The 20,231-nt window shown below is 43.4% G+C and overlaps 1 protein-coding gene across 2 annotated transcripts in view; it reads right to left on the bottom strand.

Annotated features, from left to right (window-relative positions):
- Positions 1-17,626, bottom strand: part of LOC119379031 (exportin-7-B) — a 98,611-nt gene extending 80,985 nt beyond the window's left edge. Inside the window, exons 1-8 of one of the 2 annotated variants that reach the window (XM_037648167.2) lie at positions 17,506-17,626; positions 16,700-16,852; positions 10,258-10,351; positions 9,940-10,181; positions 9,672-9,824; positions 9,289-9,609; positions 9,072-9,218; positions 6,247-6,419 (exon numbers count right to left, since the gene is read on the bottom strand). In XM_037648167.2, the coding sequence (XP_037504095.1) occupies positions 6,247-6,419; positions 9,072-9,218; positions 9,289-9,609; positions 9,672-9,824; positions 9,940-10,181; positions 10,258-10,351; positions 16,700-16,852; positions 17,506-17,520 (1,298 nt within the window). In that variant the 5' untranslated portion in view covers positions 17,521-17,626. The remainder of the gene's footprint in view (positions 1-6,246; positions 6,420-9,071; positions 9,219-9,288; positions 9,610-9,671; positions 9,825-9,939; positions 10,182-10,257; positions 10,352-16,699; positions 16,853-17,505) is intronic. The other variant, XM_037648168.2, reaches the window with a different exon arrangement.
- Positions 17,627-20,231: the final 2,605 nt, after the last annotated feature.

The following is a 20,231-nucleotide window of genomic DNA, read 5'->3' as shown; positions in this document are numbered from 1 at the left end:
CTTTAGAATGGCCTTTCGCATTTCAGTTTTATTGAAATGTGACCGCCACGGCTAGGATTCGATCCCGCGACCTTTGGGTCGTTCAACATACAATAACTTTTCTTCAAATGGATTTAGAACTTCCATTCTCATTTTCTTGCACACAGTTTTCGTTCCAGATTATTCTGATATGCTGATTTACTTAGTAAATCTCTCAGTCTAGGCGTTATGCCTAAGGCGTTAATGCGTTATGCCTTGCTACCAGAAAGCATATGGAATGCTTGATATTTTAAAAACTACATATTACACTCGACAAATAATTGCATATTTGAAATCTGCACACAAATATACTACATAAAGAGCAAGTTTCATTTCAATCGATAATTCTTTTTTTTTTAACTTCAAGATCAATGTCCCCCCATAACGTAATTTCTGTTGTGCACAATGTCATCAACTACTAACTGGGAGAAACGCAATGGCCATGCTCATTTGAAAGCGAAGTATGTTTGTGAACTGAAAGTACAACAAACAAACAGCTGCTGTACATTTCAAGAGTGTGCTCTGGCTTTCCAAGTCAACAAGGTCAACCAGGCTACCCATTTGTAATGCGACAGCAGGGGAACATGTTTAATAAATTACAGTTTAAATATTATACCATAAATACCACATGTGTTTTATTAAGCTAATGGCGTTACATTTTCCATTGCAACTTAACGTAAACAGAAGCTGCATCTCGACACTTATTGTTTACACTGGTCTTGCATGCCACCCACCATGACTGCTAAGCAGGCTGAGGTGTGTTGTTATCAAGTACAAGGTTGTGGGTTTGATTACCACATAGGGCAGCTGTATTTCGATGGGAGCAAAATGCAGTAACCCTCCATACTTAGATTTAGGTACACGTTAAGGGACACTAAAGCCAAACAACAATTTATGTCAGAGTGAAAGGTGAATGTTTGAGAACGCCTAAAACGTCAGTATTATCAACAGCAGTGCTATAATTGAGAAATTAAGGTAAATATAGGACAAAGTATGTGCCACCAGTGGAACATTTTGGAATGAGCCCGGTGACGTCAAGAGTCTCGAGTACAATTATTCACTAGCACTCAAACTAATAATAAAAAAACATATCGTACATTACAGAACGTAATAAATGCTGCCTGTGCGTTTCCGTTTCTTTCATGGAAAAAAGAACTTGGCGTAACGAGAACGGCGCAGGTGGTTTAAAAGTTCAGTTTTCGTCGGGCTCCTCTCCGCTCGGGTCTCAGTGGTAGTTTCATTATCGTGTACAGTTGCAGTGCTTTGCACGCTCATGAAAGTCACTCTAATGGAAAGTTCGACAAAACGGCACGTCCCTGTTATGTTTCGGGATGCCTGAATGCTGTGCGCCACTTGAGCAACACAACAACAGCTGCAGCAAAGAAACCGACGTGACTTTTCAACGGGTGCCGCAAATATAAACCCACACCGAAGTGGCTGAGTGCCGTGCCTCAGCGACAGTGTGCTAAACAACCAAGAAATCTGCGCATGTGCTCACTGCACTTTCGTACAGAGGATTACGAGATCAACCGCAACTTGGCCAAGGCTTGTAATGTGCCCTTCAGAGCAGAAGCAGCAGCGTCGGCTGCCGGGCAGAAAGGGCCGGCAACGTTGGACAAGGCCAGCGCCTCCTGTATTTTTCAGTGCCTGGGCGAACGCTCTCCTCAGGCCGTCGAGCGCGCGCTCCGCCGCCGCTCGCCGCTGCCGCGTGGCGGCGCTGTGCAAGTAGACTACGGGAAGCTGGCGCTGAACGGCCGCGTGTATTACGAAGCTCCCGAATGCGTGTTTACATTCGAGTTTAATTGAATTCGCACGTCTCACAGGCTTTCCCAGGTACGTATGCCGCATGCAGTCTGTGTGGCCGTGACGCCAGTGCGAAAATTGTATGCGAATTTGATTGTATTCGCGTTTTATTTTATACTTTAGAATTTTGCAACCACGTGCTCCGCATGCCTCGGTATGTCGTATTGTTGCGTACCATTGTGCAAATCGAGCGGAAAGAAAAACACAGGTGCGCTTTCGTTCCATGAAATACCAGCTGCCGCTTGTGTACGGGAGCGGTGGCTTGCAGCGATTAGGCAGGATAATTGGTCGCCTAATACAACTTCGAACTACACAAGAGTATATAGCCGCCACTTTCAACCAGAGGACTTCATAGAAGGAAAAAGACGGCGGCTCAAGAAGGATGTAGTACCATCATTCTTTGCAGACTACCCTCACATTTGCAACCCAAGGTAACGACTAGACGAAGCGTGGCAAGTATCACTAAACGTGACCACGCTGTGACCGAACAGTCAACATGCACCAGTGGTCAACATGCACCACCCTGCCTCGCGACCGCCGCCATGTACAACGCTGACATTAGGTCCTGAAGCTAAGGAATCAGAGCCAATGGACACTACAGGTGCTGCCGGTGAAACAATGGACAATTGCTCTGCACATTGTCACAGCTCAAGTTAAAAGTCAACACTACGACTTTAGACTTGAACACCGTCTGTTCACAAACATTGGGCAGTGTTGCAAGAAGCGCGTGGATGAAGGAGCTGTTTTTGTTTGTTTTTCGTACTTTCACGATAAAATTGCTTTAAGATCTGAAATGATGGAATCACTCGACATACTTCCTCATTTTTTGGCACCAGCTGTTGCTTCCTCTCAGTGGCAACAAATGTACCCGTCAAACGATTTGCAAAGGGAACGTGAGATTACAGACCTCCTTGGAAGCAGTCTAGCGACATTTCGTGCTAGTTAGCGCATGCACTCAAGGCTTGCGTGTAGTCTACACCAGTAGACGTTAGCATGCATCGGGGCTCTTGGTATTAGCTACTGGCAAACACTGCTTTCAAAACTCGACTCTCAGACACTGAAAAACCGACTTGCAGACAAGCGAACATAATGGTGAAAGAACAATTTTCCGCGCATCACTTGCCCGCGCTCATGTCGGCTCAGCAGACGACGCGCGAGCGGCTCGATCAGCAACAGCCGCAAAAGACACACGCCTAAAAAAATTCTTGTTGCCAAGAGCGACAAGTGCTTCACCATTTCTGTTTATAAACATTTTGATTACACTTCAAACAGCGCGAATACAGCCGAAAACTCAACAATGTAACATCTGCGAACCTGCGTTTCCGTGAGCGACGGTGCGACCGCAGCTCTACTTCGGTGGCGGCGCGTGGCGGCTAAAAGCCGCACTAACACCGACGGCCGCTTCCCATTGCTCTCCGCTCCTTCGCCCAGGCACAGAAAAATAGAGGAGGCGCTGACAAGGCAAACGCCACGCCAGGGGGCCTTTTCAGGCGGGCGATTTGAAGTGCGCTAACGCTGTGTGAACCCCTAAAACGTGATTTCCTTTCAAAACAAGCATTTCCTTGGCCCGAAACAAGCACTACAGGTTTCTTGAACGTTATTTCAGCAATCAACATCGACTTAAAGGGACCGACAACTGGCCAGAACGGGTGATTAGATCCTGGTGGAAATGAAAAGGCCGTGAATTATAGTGACAGATTCCAGAATACTTTTCGCGATCTGAGTAGGATTTATATTTTTAAATCGCGTTTAAAAGTAACAAAAACCGGCATGTCGCGCAGCCTAGCGCGAGCGCCATGAACCAGACGTATGCAGTCTTAAGCACTTTGTTGTACGTAGTCTAATGCTTTTACACGCACCAGAACGAGGGCTGAAAATTTGAATATGTATGTTATTGTCAACTCCCGTTTGTTTCTAAGGTAAAAGAAGTAAAGCATGACATGCGGCGCTGCTTTCGTGGCTTCCAGTGAAACGGAGGCTGCGGCGCATGCGCGCGGCGTCCGGCGGCGTTTCCCGCGTAGCTCGACTCTCGTCTGCTCTCGTCGTATCGGACTTTTGAAGAGTAGCACGCGAGTTTACGCTGCTGCTCGCAAAATGCCATCGACTTACTGTTCTGTGGAGGATTGCTACCACTTCATCAACAGCACTGCTGGTGTATCCTACCACTTGTTTCGTTTTCGAAGGCTTAGCTTAGCTTGGCTCGACTAAAATGTGATAAAGCGACATGTGTACGGCCAAAGTACTTCTATAAGAAGCCCCAGAAAAACGCTATAACTATTGTAAAATAATTTAATAGGCTAGAAAGCAGTAGTCGGGGCACCGCAGGCTTTGCAAACGTAACATTGCCTTTTTATACTTAGGGCATAACTTGTCACCACTGCTGGCGTATAATGGCTATCGCACTCACCTCTCACTGTTTGCAGCATGTGATATTAAGACTGCATAATCGCTGCAGATCGAAAAACTCTGATTACAAATGTTTTACGGCGTTCTCCGCGTTACCACTCCGTGATTAGAAGCTCTGACCGGTAAGCTTCCCATTGCACTCAAGAAAACGGGTACCACAAAAGTTGGTTGTCAGTCCCTTTAACATTTGCCTTTAGTGTTCCTTTAAGGAACCCCAGGTTGTCAAAATTAATCCGCAGCCCTCCACGATCGTGCCTCATATTGATATCAATGTTTTGGCACACAAAACACCAGAACTTATCACAGCCTTGCACGTGCATTTGCCGTGGACGATATACAGCTGCCACTTGGGAAGCGAGCTGTAAAAAGAACCAAAGGAGCATTAAAATTATTGATGGTTTTGCAAGATCAGGCACAGCTATAACCAGGGACAAATCTCAGTGTAATCGTGAACATGCACTATCACAGTGTGCATTGTACGGTACACTGCTGACCAAGCGAGCTTTCAAAACAACCAAAGTGACATTAAAATCGGCACACATGGTGTGTGATCAGGCATCGATATTATCCAAAATGAAATCTGGCGCTGCAGGAAACACGCATGATCGTAGTGGGCATTAAAAATTTCCATGCACACATTATTATGCTGACAAAGTGAGCTGTAATACATCCAAAGTGGCATTAAACTTACAATCAGACATTACCATACGCAGAAAACCTCGGCAAAAGTGACTCTCATGCAATTGAACACTACAAATTACAATGCTGCCAGTGACTGAACAAGGCAGAGGTAAATGTGAGTTCTTCACATTGAACTCATAATACATTTAAAGCTGCACGACATACTTTGCGTCCAAGCAATCAGATGTTGAGCAAGACAAACGCGCACGAAAGCATGGTTGTTTGCAAAGAGCTTCGAGCAGACACCACTGCCGCAACGAAGGCTGCGGTATCTGCTCAATTACAGAACTCACGCAGTCACCTCAATATTCCCGTTGTACAAATGTGGCCATTCATATTCCCACGCCATAGCGCTCGCACAAACAGCACAGTCCTCGATGACCTGCTCAGTCCTTCAAAGGTGGTCAATCAATCGTTCTCCTCTGGTGAGATTCACACCACGAAACTGTTTTTCGATCTCTGGTCTCTGACATCTTTTTAAACCCACAGTTAAAGAGATACATGAGGCGGCACATGCAGCAACAACCAGATGACAGTGCGTGCATGGCATGTGAACACGTGCAGTGAATGGTGCAGACAAGGGTGAGAACACAAGCGACCAGATTTTGCCAGAGAGGCGCCTAAACCCGTGTGCCACCGCCCCCCTGGCACAGGTTGGGGAGTCTATTGCACTTATAACACATGCATGTATATTATAACTATATATTAGAAATGTCCAGCCTCAATCACTTCAATTTACCATCACCAAAAAAAAGTTCACAATATGCAAAAAAGTGCACAACATTAATGCTGCAAAGATCTGTCTCCAGTCCCTCCCCTCATTACAGTAAGAGAAAACTCAATGCGAAGTTTAAGAAAAAAGGTCAGAGAAGCGCTGACACCAGTTACTAAAGTTACCAATAATGTTTAATTCAAGCTCCTGCCCACAATAGACAGGCTGCCGAATGCAAGTTTATTTTCTAGGGGTGTTATTTGAACTATAAAAACATTTTAAAGACAGGCTAAAAAATTCCGCCATCAAAATAAAAAAAATTCTGGGCTGAAAGAGCTCGAAAAAACTGAGTGAAAACCAAAACTCAGAGGAAGAAACCCTGCAAGGCAACAGCATTTGTGGAGAAAGAAAAGGGAGTTGAAAAATGGGCCCATTATTCGAACAAACACGTGGTACTGTAAATGTACACATCAAACATTTCGGAGTACGTGTTCGTGGCCCCGCATATTTACGTAACTGACCCTCAGAGAGTTAATAAATATGTCAACATAGCCCCTTCTTTGGACGATACGAGGCTGCTCACGTGTAATGCTGTCACGTACTGCAAAGGCATGCCGAACACTGACCTCATGACTTGGCTGACAGAATCTAGCCGTGAGGTGATGTAGGCCCGTGTCACTTCCGGTGTGTAGGCGTCCAACAAGTGGGGTTCAGATGCTTTCACATAGGGGACCGATGCTACCATGCGTTGCCAAAGGCTCAGAAGATAGTGGACACTGTTAGGTGCAAACTGCCACATCTGTAGAGTAGTTTTAGATGTGTTGAAGGCATTAAGCACATCAACATGCCACACCTTTTCAAAACAAGCAAGTTCCCACCACTGTTAAAATGCAGATTAAACAAGGAATCACTACTCGACCAACTATCCTACTAACTGAGCTAGCCAGTAAGCTCGTAGTTAGTATGCTAATTACGAGCTTCCTTGTAGGTCATCAACAACTAAAAGCTCTTGACTAAAACACGAATAGCGACTCTTGACTAAAACACGAACAGCGACTTTCTCTTTGTTAGGTTGTAACATCAGCTTCTAGTGGTGAACATCAGCTTCTAACTTTGAAGCCACTGACGCTCATGGACAGAAGAAAGACTAACATATTTTTCATATCTTAAAGGAGTAGACACGAAGATTGGACAGTAAACTAACTATAGTACAAGTTTTGTGTGCTTGCAAGAAATTCTGTAATGAATTTTGATAGAGAACAAATGGCTTAAAGCTAATTCACTTGAATTTTATAGTCTAGAAACTAAATTTGGCTACTTTTCCAGAGAGACTTGTCACAATAACCACCAGCAAAAATGTCATGACAGAGCTGCAAAAGGTGTGATGGAGATATGTGCAGAAGATACAGAAGTTATTATGTTTTTGAATAACACCTTCTCGAAAAGGGCTTCTTAGGTGACACCAATATTCCCCTCTCGGCTGTTGTAAATATGCATGAACCCGTGAAAATGCACTGCCGAGGCAGCAATGTCAGCCTTTACACTTCTATACAACAGTGTAGAAAGGAGGTGTTTGAAGTCTCCGATAGATAAGGCCCATCCAGCAAACCATCGCGACCGTCGCCGCTTTGGTACTCCGCGTGATGTTGCCATCACGTGATACTTGTTTCTGTCATCATTCAGGAATTTTCCAACACTTGGCGGGAATTATCGAAATAGTCAAATGTGCAATGTAAACTGTGTAATAGTGAATTATTGTCAATGCTATTGTGCACATGCCAACCATTATTAAAGTCTCGAATAAATGGCCTTTCACATAAAATAACAAAATTATCATAGAAGAGATTGGTGTCTACCTTTAAGTTGGGTGCCAGATTATTTTAAATTTGATACACAGCCCATATACAGCACCACTTTCTTACACTGAAGTGAAGCTTTAGCTGTGGATGGTTCTCAAAACTAATTACTAATTACTTTATAACTGGAAAAACATTTCGGCGTTTTTATAGCAGTCTTCATGGCCACAAATAAAGGCAAACAAGCTTTTTTTTTTTTTTTGGTGTGGTATGGTGTTTTGGGCTTTCTGGAGATTATATGCACATGTATGAAATGCGCAATTCATACATGATTGCCGCTACTGATAAATGATGCACAAGAAAACATTGTGACAATGGGACCACAATCTTACACGTAAGGTTTTCATACTGCCACGGGCGTTTCTTATCACTTTTGCTGTATTCGTTTTGTTTTTCGCCCCACTCATGATCATTCACCACGTGGATATGCAGTGAAAAAAAATCACAGCATATCCACGTGGTGAATGATCATGAGTGGGGCGAAAAACGAATACAGCAAAAGTGATAATAAGAAACGCCCGTGGCAATACATAAAAACATCACTGTTCCCTCCAGCGTACAAATCGAGCGAGTTTTTAGTGTGTCTGCTGAAATGTGAATGCCAAAATTTGCAAAGGCAATTGCTCATGAAGATGAAGATGTGAAGGGCTGCAGAGGATGCAAGTTAGGTCAGGTTCTATTTACCACATATGTACAAAGCTAATAACAGTTGGAAGGAAAGCAACATAGCAGTAATAAATTACTTTTCAGTATTTTCTCAATTTTCTCGGAGAGGCAATTCACTACTAATCAATTACATTTATGAAGGAAGTAACTGCAATAGTAATCCATCAACTTTTCCAGAAATATGTACAAGTGTCGGTGTAATGAAGTTACTACTAAACGCATCTCGCCAAATGCAGGGAAATGCAATGATCACCACATAAACTGCAAAATTTTGCATGAGTCACTCATTCTCAAGGTGCAATTTATCTATACATGGAAACTCAATTGCATATTTTCAGAACCAAATTATTCAGCATATCTTCCCTCACATATTAAGTCCTGTCCCTCTCATGAAAATACATTAATTTAATATTCAGAGGCAACTTTTCCCAAGCATTCAATCTGGTTAGACAATTTCAGTATTTGAACCAGACCAGTTACACATACTTGAACATACATGCACTTAGATGTTAAGGCAAGATAATTCTGCGCTATTTATACTGCAAAAGACTTAACTGTTGCGGCTTAAAGGCCAACACTTAAATAAAACCAGTGGCTGTTTCATTACATGTCCAAGATTGGCAGTTGTGAGTTATAATCAACACTGCATGGTCAGGGCTAACCATTATTACACTAAAATAGATCCCTCACCACCATTGGCCAGCAAGTTTAGTATAATGGTGCATCACAGAAGGCATGGAGTTACAGTTGCTGACACGAGCAAAGCAGGCAGGAAATGTGTCATAAGATGATTATTTAACAATAGTAGCAATGAGAAAGACAATGGCGATGAGAATTAACAAAATGTTCAAGCATAAAATGATAACGATGGTGGCTAACCTTTTTGTATAAATTATGACAGGCCAAACAACAAGCTTCAATGACCTCACCTGGAGACTTGTCACAGTAAACTTGGCAATAAGAGCAATTGTTTCAGGATATGTTTCAACTTTGACCAGTTCTCCAAGCTGGTAGTTTGATTTCAACCTAGCAAGAAGCCGACAAAATTCATGGTAGCTGTTTGGATCCGAAAGGCTCTGTAAATATACATATTCGTCAATGACAGGTCTCAGCAAACATCCACATGTCTCTTTGGTCTGTACCCACCTGGGGATTTTCCAGGATGTGCTTAACACCAGTGACCAACTGGGATAAAAATTTGGCTCGCTCAGCATTGTTGAACAGTGAACGGCGCACTGATGCAATCTGCACAAGGCATGTAAGCACCAGTGGGCTAAGGGTGACTGGTAGTGAGTGGAACAAGTCAAAAAAAAGCTGCAATGTATTATAGTCAAGAAAGGCAGGCCTCCAGCCCGTTGGAATTTGAACAGTGCAGAGGTCATCTGAAGACTCATCTGGGCTTGTGCCAATGAAGTCAAAGCTGAGGCAGTGGTGTGCCAATCGCAGCAGTTGGCTCATCAGTTGCTGCTGCAAAGTACCGGCAGACAATAATTAGCAGTTCAAGTTGCTGCTGTAAACATTATACACACCTGTGTATCATCACTGAATGTCATTTGAGCTTTCCAAGATTCCAGCGCTCTCCTTAGTAAATCACAGGCCAACTGGAAAATGTCGTAAAGCTGGCTGTCACGAAAGGATGACGCTATTTTGCGTTGTTTGGTGAGACTCCGATTTGCTTCAGCCTGAAATGAAAGCATTCTTTGTGTCCAAAACCATCAAAAAGTTAGCTGCTTAGCTTTCCTTTAGTTTGGTGGCAGAAAAATTAATTTCCTGGCCACTTTTATGATAAATGCTCACCTCAGTAACATGATTCATCTCGCATGTTAGCTGTGATAGCAGCTGGACACCAACCATGCAGTACTCAACTGAGCCTTGCAAGAATGACTGCACTTGACGGATGACGCTACGGAAAACGAAATCTTCCTTGTCGGAGTCAAACCAACCCAACTTGGTGAGCCGAGCAAAAAGCTGCACCAAAGCCTGGGTCACAAATGCAGCGCTTTTCGGTCTTTGCCACAGGTAGGACAAGATGTAGTTACCTGTGCAGGAGTGAAGGCATTGCATGAATATGATGAAAAAATCACACAACCACCATTCCTTATAAGTGCCACTTACGCATTTCTAATCGCTGCTGCAAGCTCAGGGATCCCGGGTGTTTAGACACCAGTTTGCTCAGCGTAGTGGCCGCCAGCAGTTGCACATAAGAGCTCTGCAAGAAAAACAAGACTTTACACGAAGTTCACTTTCTGCAGTAAGGGCTGCGAGTTACAAGGTGCAATCAACACCTTGTCTTTTTCAAAATTGGTAGGAAAAATAATGCTTATGTAACGGCAACTTGACTATAAGTTACTTGACTATTAGTTAATAAAGTCTGCTGGAAAGGACTGTTGAATCACTGTCAGCAGTAAATAATGCGTGCAGAAAAGAATTTCTGCAGGCATTATTTACTGCTGACAGCGATTCAACAGTCCTTTCCAGCAGACTTTATTCCAATAGGGAGTTCCATCACTAGGTAAATTAGATGTAAAAATATAAACACTAAGAGCTTAAGAACTGGAACTGTTATTTGCAAGAACCCATAGACAATTTTATTTTTTATTCATGGGAGGCACCATCTTGGGCTTCCACACAAAGAATTTATGTTTTGAGAGACGTGACATCAAATTAACAAGGTCATGTAATGGTAAATACATCCGTACAGCCATTTTTGTGCATATAAGCCTCCTGTAATATTGTTGATTCAGTCGTTACAGATATAAAATGGTAACGTCAACAGCGAAACATGGTGGCACTTATTCACATGAAATAGTCTATAGAGGATTTGAATTTTGAAGGGAGTTTTGTTGCATCCACAAATAAGGCCTTCACATCCTTGGCTCTCAAAATAGGAGTTTCGGCAGAATGTTTAAAGGTTTTCACTTCTTTGAATGGTGTATACTGATTGTGATGTCGTCTGTGTTTCATTTCTGCACTAAGAGCCAACATGTACTATCCTAACAACCTAACTAATTGCGCACAACCAATATGCAGGAACGCCACAGCGCTTGCACAAGCTTGTAGTGGAAGTTAGAGAACACTACGTGTGCTCCACTTCTGGATTGACCAAGCAGAGCATGGCGGTCGACTTGTGACTTTGTGGCATCACAAGTCATTCATAAGGATGCTTCACAGATTTTATTCATCATTAGCTGACATAATTTTGCAGCCTAACGGACTTCATGTAGCAGGCCTCTCTAGGAGACATACTCATCAAAAATTTTTTATCATTACACTTCACTGTACTGCCTGAGCCCTATAGAGATTGGGAAGGAATGTGTGCATATTGGAAAGTGGCAGTATTAGTAATACAATACAGCTAAAAGTGTATTGTATTTCCAGCACAGCAGGTATGAGGATAATACAAAGTGTTACGGCGTGTTACAAATTGTTACTAAATAAACACCGCTATCGAAGCAAAGAAAAATAAAAATAGTAAGATCATGGTTTTAAAAAAAATGTGCACCAACTGAGCATCAACATCTTAGATGAAAAATTTAGCATTGTTACAAGCATTGTTATGCTCATATCATTAAATGTATGCCAATAACGTTGTAATGAGCATAAACATAAGATAATAATAAAGCTTCTTAACTTTTTAAGCAACAATAAAAAAATGTAATACAAAAGAAACAACTTCATGCAAGTAAAAAAACAGGGTATTCCACATGCACTATTCTTAGAAAACCCAGCCACTTGAGAAACGTGGCAGACGTAAATCATTACTGTGACAAAGATGCACCTAGCATGAGAGGTGCCATAGTGGGGGCCATAATTCTGATACTATGAGGTTCACTATCACAGCAATCTCAGTACAGACAAACTTCTAGACAAATTTGTACATTATGCTTATATTGAAATATAGCTGCCAGGTCTGGGAGTCACCATAATCAGCAGCAGAGCATCATAACTCCAGAGCCACTGCAAGAATTACTACTGTAGTTTTTAAGAGTTGTACAAGATCTGGTACATTTTTTACACTATTCTAATGCATTGTTACTGTGTTCACACAAGTTACACAGCATGTGCAAAAAAAAAAGAGAAAGCTGTATGATTGACAGAGTTTTTGAGAGCAAGTCAATTCATGGGGCAGCAGTGGCCATGCTGAATAAATACACCTGAAGGTGCATTTCCAGAAGTCATTTGTTTTGACAAAACAGCGATTTTTCACATTATTAGCAAATATGTCCACTAGCTTATTTACAGATATTCATTTGTCCAACTCATGACCCTTGTAGTGAGTGACAGCTGCACAAGTTTAGTAACAGGTGGCATGTATGTGTGTGAAAGAAGCAAGGAGGAGCGCAAAATCTGCAGACAAGGATTGCTGAAGAGGACAAACATAGCAACCACACCAGAGAGTTGGCAGATAATGGAGAAAGGGAGACTAGGTGAAAGAAAGTGCAGCAAAAAACACTGCTGGCATTGCAAACAGTGGCGCGACAATAACATTCATGAAATAAGCACTACTGCTTGTTTGAAACCTCCCTTTGATCATACAAATATGCTGACTTCATGTACAAGTTCCCGAACAGTATGTTTTGAAGCCATCTACAGCACCTTCCACAGAGTACTCTTGCTACATAACTGTAAATGTTACTGGGAATAAATGTCTGAGGAAGATATTCATGCCTGACATTTATCAGGAAAAATACACAAAAATTGAAAGTGTATCGATGCGTTCATTACAGCCAACCTCACTAAACACCAGGTGCTACTACTTCTCCTTCAAAGCTATTATTACAAGAAGCACTCTAACATGTCTGTACATTAGTACCTGACAGACTCGAGAAGGTCAGTGCTCAATTTTTCCCTGCATATTTATGTCAATCAGCAGGCTCATGCACAGTCAAAGCCAGTTTTCCCTGTGAATGAGGTGCTAGACACTAAAACAGTGGTATCCTATGACAGGCAGAGAGTACTCCAAGAGCAATGCCTATTGCAACCCCTTAAACACAGGATGCAATGCAAAACAAATTCAAGAAATAAAATGCTACTTCATTCAACACTTCTGTATATGACTGATCTTTAGTAATCTACTACATATTTCAGAAAGCTTGAAGTATTACCAGGTTACTAAAGAGCTCCTCACTAAACATGGCAGTGCAAACAAGAGTAGTGCAGAAACCAAGTGGTGGTGAAGTCCATTAAGTATTACACACATTTATGCGATGAAAACAGCTTAAAATCGAAATGAAAGCATTGCCCTCCATTTCAAGAAAGCCTGTTTACATGTCAGCAGAGATAATACAGCTAGCACTTCCATGTAACACACTGAAACCTGCAGTGTACTAATACTAAAAGCTAGAAACAATGCAATTGGGGGCTTGTGTAAACCGACATGCAAAACTGTCACCAGAACTGTTGGGAGAGAGTTGGTCATGTATATTGGTTGAAGCAATGGCGTAGAGGTCCTGATGCAGTGAGAATAGTATGACTGCTCACATCAGTGCCTCGTGACATCTGTTTCTATCTCTGTTATTGCTAAAGCTTTTTTCAAAATGTCTTTCAATGGGACACTTCCTGAATGTTGCTGTACCGTTACTGCATAACCAAGATTTTAAATTGGGACTAGTGAGAGAAGGCACTCTGATGCAAAAGAATCATCAAAGAAGTAAATAATAAGCAGCGCACTCTTCAATTCCCTATACCGTCATTACTAGAATATCGCAGTGCTGCTTTCACCTATTCAATATATGCCGTTATCAGCAAAAAGGGTGACAGTCTACCCACATTAATTAGAGGATCATACAGCCAAGAGCGGTGAATGTGAACACTAGTATAGATCTGAGCAGAAGACATCACTACAATATAGTGACCCTGATGCATTAATAATGCAGAAGTGTGGCAACAATGACAAGGAAAAGCTTGGTTTGTACCATGTTACCTTATTTACCAATGACTGTCTTCCAGTCGTCCTTTTTTTTTTATGCTTCAATCTTTTGCGGCATTTTTTTCTCCTTAGTTGCGGGGGGGGGGGGGGCTGATACAGTTTAATGTCAACCAGAATTGCACCAATGAAGCTATGGTGGGCACTGTACCTTCTAAATTAATCATAGATGTGCCTACTATGAAGTGATTTATTTAGGGCATCCTAAGCAGGATTTGTTACAAAGTTGCACGACTAATGCACCTTATGCCTTTTTGTTACTCTTAACCTATACAGACCCATTATTAACCACAATGATCTTTTTTTTACATCAAAAGATATGAGAATGTGTGCAGCCGTCAGCAAGCTGTGCTCATCTTTGATGCTCCGGTCAAAAAGGTGGGTGATGAGATTAACTTGTCTAAGTAATCAAGGCTGCGGCAACACACGAAGTGGACAAGCTACAACAGAGCTACCAAACTATAGGCGATGCGCAAAGCGCCGACGACGCCATCTGCCGCCATGGCTCGGAAGCGCTCGCGGGGCCCGGCGAGCAATGTTCCCGCGAGTGTCTATAAGCGAGTGCACGGATGGATGTGTTTTTCATCGCGATTTAACGATTCTGGCGGGCCTTAGCGATGTCGAAAAATACCCGCTGCGTTGTCGGCTGCTCAAACACACACAAAAAATCGCCAGGAACGCACATCTACAGGTTTCCGGTGCTATTTCATGAGCGAAAGCGACGGCGGCGGCGGATTGCGGCTGTACGACGTAGAAGCTAAGCAACTGCGCTTTGTTTACGGCAGTGTTAGAACGATTACCGTGTTTTTATTTCGTCTTTTTTGTCGCTACGTTTTCAGCGAACGCTACTACATTTACACTTGGTCGCCTCGCCTGCATTGTAGACACTACAATTCACATGAGGTTGTTATTACTGATAAGTCGCGATACCTTGGCTCACTTGAAAAACGAATGGCGCGAAGCGCAATGCGAGAGAATGTAGGGCAGGTGACGGCTCCTTTAAAAAAGCGTCGTGGAATCACACGTGTGCTGTACGAAATCGGCTGCATTCTACCTATTGATGGCACTGGAATGAGATCATTGGTGCAGAATGTTCGCTGTGCGCTTCTGCACCGATGATGACAAGCTTATCGTTTATTTTTTCACAAGTTTATCGTGCTGGTTTCAAAGTTTTACCAACGCTGACCCTTCACGTGGCCGACCCTGTGAAATCTATACGCCGGTGCGACAGCGCTCCCTCAAAATCTACTATATCAGCACATGGCACGTAAACGAAGCTACTGTGTCGAGACAAAACATTGGTTCACGCGTCAATTCATGCAGGCGTTAGTGATCGGGACGTTATAAAGAAAGCGGTGTACTTATGATGAGCTCCACTTCGTAGGAAAAGCTTGTTGTCAATTGTCTGTGACAAACACTTGTCGCGTATGGGGACATTGTCGTCCCACACAGCTGTGACATCGGACACATGTCCACTATTACAAAGTGCGGCTCCTTTGCGCACACTGTTGCCGCAAAAGTAATTATCTGGGACGCGCACAACCGGTGAATCGCACGCGCGCAAATGAGGCGTCTGCTACGCGACCCGCGAGCGGTTCCAAGGGCCGCCGCTACGCGGCTTTCAGTGGCGCCCCTATAGGCGCTGCGCATCGCGGATAGTTGGGCACAAAATTATCAGAAAAAACAATGAATTTCTGCAATGTTCTAATAAGCTGCATTCAACACGAGATGGACAGAAGGTGCAGTAAGCAATGAGTTTTTCTAAATAAAGAAAAGTTTCAATCAATTACCCTGCCCCATCTGCATTAGTTCACGAGGCACTGCATCTCTCTCATTATTTCCGTGGTGCACCAATGCCACCCTCTGAATCCTGCCATTCTTTCAAAATGTAAAGACTGGTTCACACATTTCTTTACCGCTCATCTTACCAGCACTGGGGACTTGGTTCAGACATGCCCAGCACACATTATTCTAAGGCGTTGCAGCAGACAGCTACATAGGTGCAAGCACAACGGAAACATCTCTTACACATGCCTGCTACACCTAAACAGCGAGGATGATAACTACGTGCATTTTTATGTATGTGTACACTAGCATGTAAAATATTCGCACAGCCTGCAATTCAGCTGTCTATTACTGATAAAAGGAATGCTATTCCGGATTGAACAACACGCCTTGGTTAATATGTCAACACTAGTGGTTTTCTTGTGCTTCTCTTGCTCCTGTAACAACAAAGAAAAGGGGGGAGGGGGTGTTCGCTTGCTATCAGAATTTTCAGTTCCCTGCCATGCTGTAGTGGTTCCGTGGAGTGAATGAAACTATCCTTACAAGAACTACGTATTATCTTTAAGCTGCTAATACAACACATCTCCAAAACTGCTCCTACAGCACACCAGCACAAAGCAGAATACATCATAAAGATGTGCATGCATGCCCTTGCACCGCAGCACAACATGTCTTAGCTGACATATTAGCGCATCGAAAAAAATATATATAGAAAAGACCTTGCATGTGTATACATGAATCGGCAGTCGTGAAAGACGGTTAGCACTCCCATGAGAAATATGGTAGCAAACTGTAAACGGTCGTGGAAGTGCAGTAGCTTGCAGACAACTGTCTGCAGTCCGATACCTGAGATCGGTCCAGGAGGAGCCTGCATCGCTGGAGGCAGTCTGGCGAGGTGCCACAGCAGAACTCAGACAGCTGATTTTCCGCCTGGACTCTCTCAGCAGCATCAGCTCCTTCGTAAAGCTGCTGGCAGAGAGCTTCCACCCGCGCCAGCTCCTATAATTAATTGTCAGAATTCACTCGCCTTGGCTTGTATCAATGCATTTTTTTTTTTCACACCACGCAACTGACACTCAACCAGCGCCTAAATGACCAGCGCCTAAATCTCGGATACCTTAGCATAGCTGTAAATCGGGTTCTTCGCTCGAAGACCGTTAATGCATGCGGACGCACGAGCCCCATGTGCATTCGAGTAGGGCTTTGCATTGCGGAGCGAATTAATTGACAGTAAAGTACGGTAAACATTGACGGTGACTTTAGAAATCAAAAGGCTCACCGTTTCGCCGCAGCAGACTGTATTTACGCTCCAAATGTCTATTTGCACTAGATGTAGCTACACAGACAAGTCAACTAAGACATTCCTGGGCAATGAAACTGCTTCGGATGTGCGAATTCCACACACTGATAATGACAACTTTCCTCTCACTTCTGATTAAAAGTCAACGATGTTACGCGATCCTGGACCGTGATGCGAACTCTTAAATGTTTTTTTTTAACACAGAGTAGAAGCGAAGTGCATAAAAATCGTCAGCTTAGTACAAAGTGTAAAAGCCGATTTCCGGCCTCGGAAACGTCTGTCACAACCTAACTACAGAGCAATTACTGCGGCAATGAAACCTTGGCGTACAAAGACCGAGTCGGATACTCACTTGCTCATCCGCCATTTTGAACACTGGAAGATGAGGCGCCTCCGTGCCTCCGTCCGCCGTCCGATCTTAGCTTTCGGATCAACAATGCGATTAACAGCGCCCCCTACACCACGAACCCTCCACGAGCGCAGAGTTTCTTCGTCTTTAATTAAGCAGCGTATCCTCCTCTTTCAGACGTATCCCCATCAATATGTTACACACAGAAATGAGACAATCGCTGAGCTAATTTGAACTAAGTCTGTTGCATCTGAGGGACTCTAAGAAGCTTTCATTTCAGCTCCTTACAGGCTTCTATAAAAATTTCCAAAAAACTATATAAGTTCTCATGTAAGCACGAAATTACTTTTGTAAAGTGCATCTGCAGAACAATGAATCACACCTGAAGCGGATAAATGTGATGTGTAGGCCTTACGTTATCAGTAATGCCAACGAGGATTTTTAAAATTCATTTTGAATGTTCGACAATTTCTTTTTTAAAGCTTGTCTTTTTTTTTTCCAAGAGAGAGTTCACCTTTCTTTTCCCGTGAGAATTGTGATGGCGGCAACGACCTCCATATAATCAATTAGTCCTGTGGTTTTCGATCGGTTTGGCACATAGAGCTTGCAAAAGCGAGAAAACTTAATTCAGTGTGGATGTTCCACGACCTTGCTGTAGTGTACTTGAATATTCCAGTACACTGTAAGCACTGCAAGCTTGCCACCCAGAAAGCTACCCGTCTGGCTCATAAATGCCGCCAAAAACGATGTCCAGCGCAAAGAAAGATCCGTTCAAGAAAGAGCTTAGCTAGTTGGTAGGCTTCGACGTTTTTAGATTCTTTGGTAGGCATTCATGTTAAAAAGACTGGGCGTGCAGACACGATCACCAGAGAGAAGTCAAGACACCACAAACGACGGCGCTTGTGGCACGTGGTGCTTTGACTTAATCACTTAATTCTCTCTATTGTGTCCGTGTTTGCACGCCGTCTTTTTTAAAAAAAAAAAAAAACATGCTCCAGAGAAAAGTGCCCATTGCAGGACGAATTTGACAATTCGGAGAGAGATTTAATAATAACGTACCGAAACAACGATATGACTACGAGAGACGCCGTAGTGGAGGGCTCCGGGAATTTCGACCACAAGCATTTTCGCCTCCAACGAAAATGCGGCCACCGCGGCCGGGATTCGATCCCGCGCGACCTGCGGATCAGCAATCGAGCACCATATATAACCACTAGACCACCGTGCGCGGGTAGAGATTTCGATCCATTCTGATCCGCGTTATAAAAGAAACGGCTCATAACAACAAGAGACTATTAGCTATTAGCCCTTGGAGGGTCATAATCTAACCCCTTTTCCAAGTAATGATCAAGTGACCTCTGTATCGCAGCCTCACGAATCGATTGCCGCAAAGATTTATCGAATCCGTCAAGACCGAGAGAAGTTACATGGGGTTTGTCGCGCGCTTTCAGCACTTTCTCCTTTCTCTCGTCCCGACGAGCGCTGAAAGCTTCTCAGGGAAGAATGGCACAGGGGAAAGAAGTTACGTCGATCAGCGAGCGTCACGACCTCGAGCACGCATGATGAAACGCGATCGCCCTTCCCCGTTGCGATTCCTGTGCGCGAGTGTGGCTCACTGTGTAACGTTAGCAGCCTGTGGAGCGCTGCGCCATCAGGTGGCGGCACCCCTGTGATAAGAAGCTAGCGTATTTGACCGAAACGCCGCTCTGCGCAATTTGCAAATAGCATGCTAACTGCTGTTTGACGTCAAACAGCAGGTGCCGACAGATCCAGATATATATATATATATATATATATATATATATATATATATGTGTGTGTGTGTGTGTGTGTGTGTGTGCGCGCACTGTTGTCATGCTTTTTTTTTTAATAGCTTTCGCTCCGCTAGACGTCACTAGGCTGAGTCATGCGGACGCTGTTTGTCCTAAAGTAGCGCCACGCTTTGAAGAAAGCTGCCTAGGCGAACATTCCTCTTTTCTCCTTCCTCTGCTCTCTCTCAGGCGAACATCGCATCACGTAGGAGTACATGCAGGCAGCGCAGGGCAACCATAGAGAAAGAAAAACATGGGGCAACGTTTCTAGAACTAGAAACCTTAATGCAGAGTTCATTTGTTTACAGTCACACCAGAGAACATCTATGGTGGTGTTTGATCTAGCTTCCTCTGTGGCTCAATTGCTGCCTATACCCCAGAGATGTCAACACAGTGGTGTAGAGCACATTCGCATGTAGATGTCATTGCTTCTCCATGCATGTTGTTGTGAAATATGTTTTATTACAAGAACGGTGTCACCTTTGATTGCCTTGGATGGCTGCTGCTATTTCAGACACCAACACAAATTTAGTGAAGACAAAAAGCTCTTCGCTATCACATTCGGTAGGTGTGACAGTTTACGAAGAAAAACGTGGATAAATCGAACATGCGTGGAAGAAATAAATAAGGCCAATACCTTCGACACAAGTATGCGATTTATGAGTCTCTGATACTATGCTTCGAGCTCTGCGCAATTTGCCGCGCATTATAACATTGTAGCAGGGTTGTAGCCGGGTAGGAGGTGTTCGGTGTCAAAACACTCCCTGAAATTTTCTGAGCGCTGCATGCCCCCCTTTCTTTGCACTCGTATTTTTAGGTGGATATTACAGTTATCCTCTTAAGTGCCCACGTTAAAGAGACCCTGAAACGGTTTTTTGAAGTTTTGTCAGCGTTTAGGCAAGAGCATCCCCAAGTAAT

The sequence above is a fragment of the Rhipicephalus sanguineus genome, chromosome 1 (assembly GCF_013339695.2).
Source record: "Rhipicephalus sanguineus isolate Rsan-2018 chromosome 1, BIME_Rsan_1.4, whole genome shotgun sequence".
Lineage (NCBI taxonomy): Eukaryota > Metazoa > Arthropoda > Arachnida > Ixodida > Ixodidae > Rhipicephalus > Rhipicephalus sanguineus.
The sequence above is the reverse complement of the archived record's forward strand: the minus strand, read 5'-3'. Positions and strand labels throughout refer to the sequence as shown.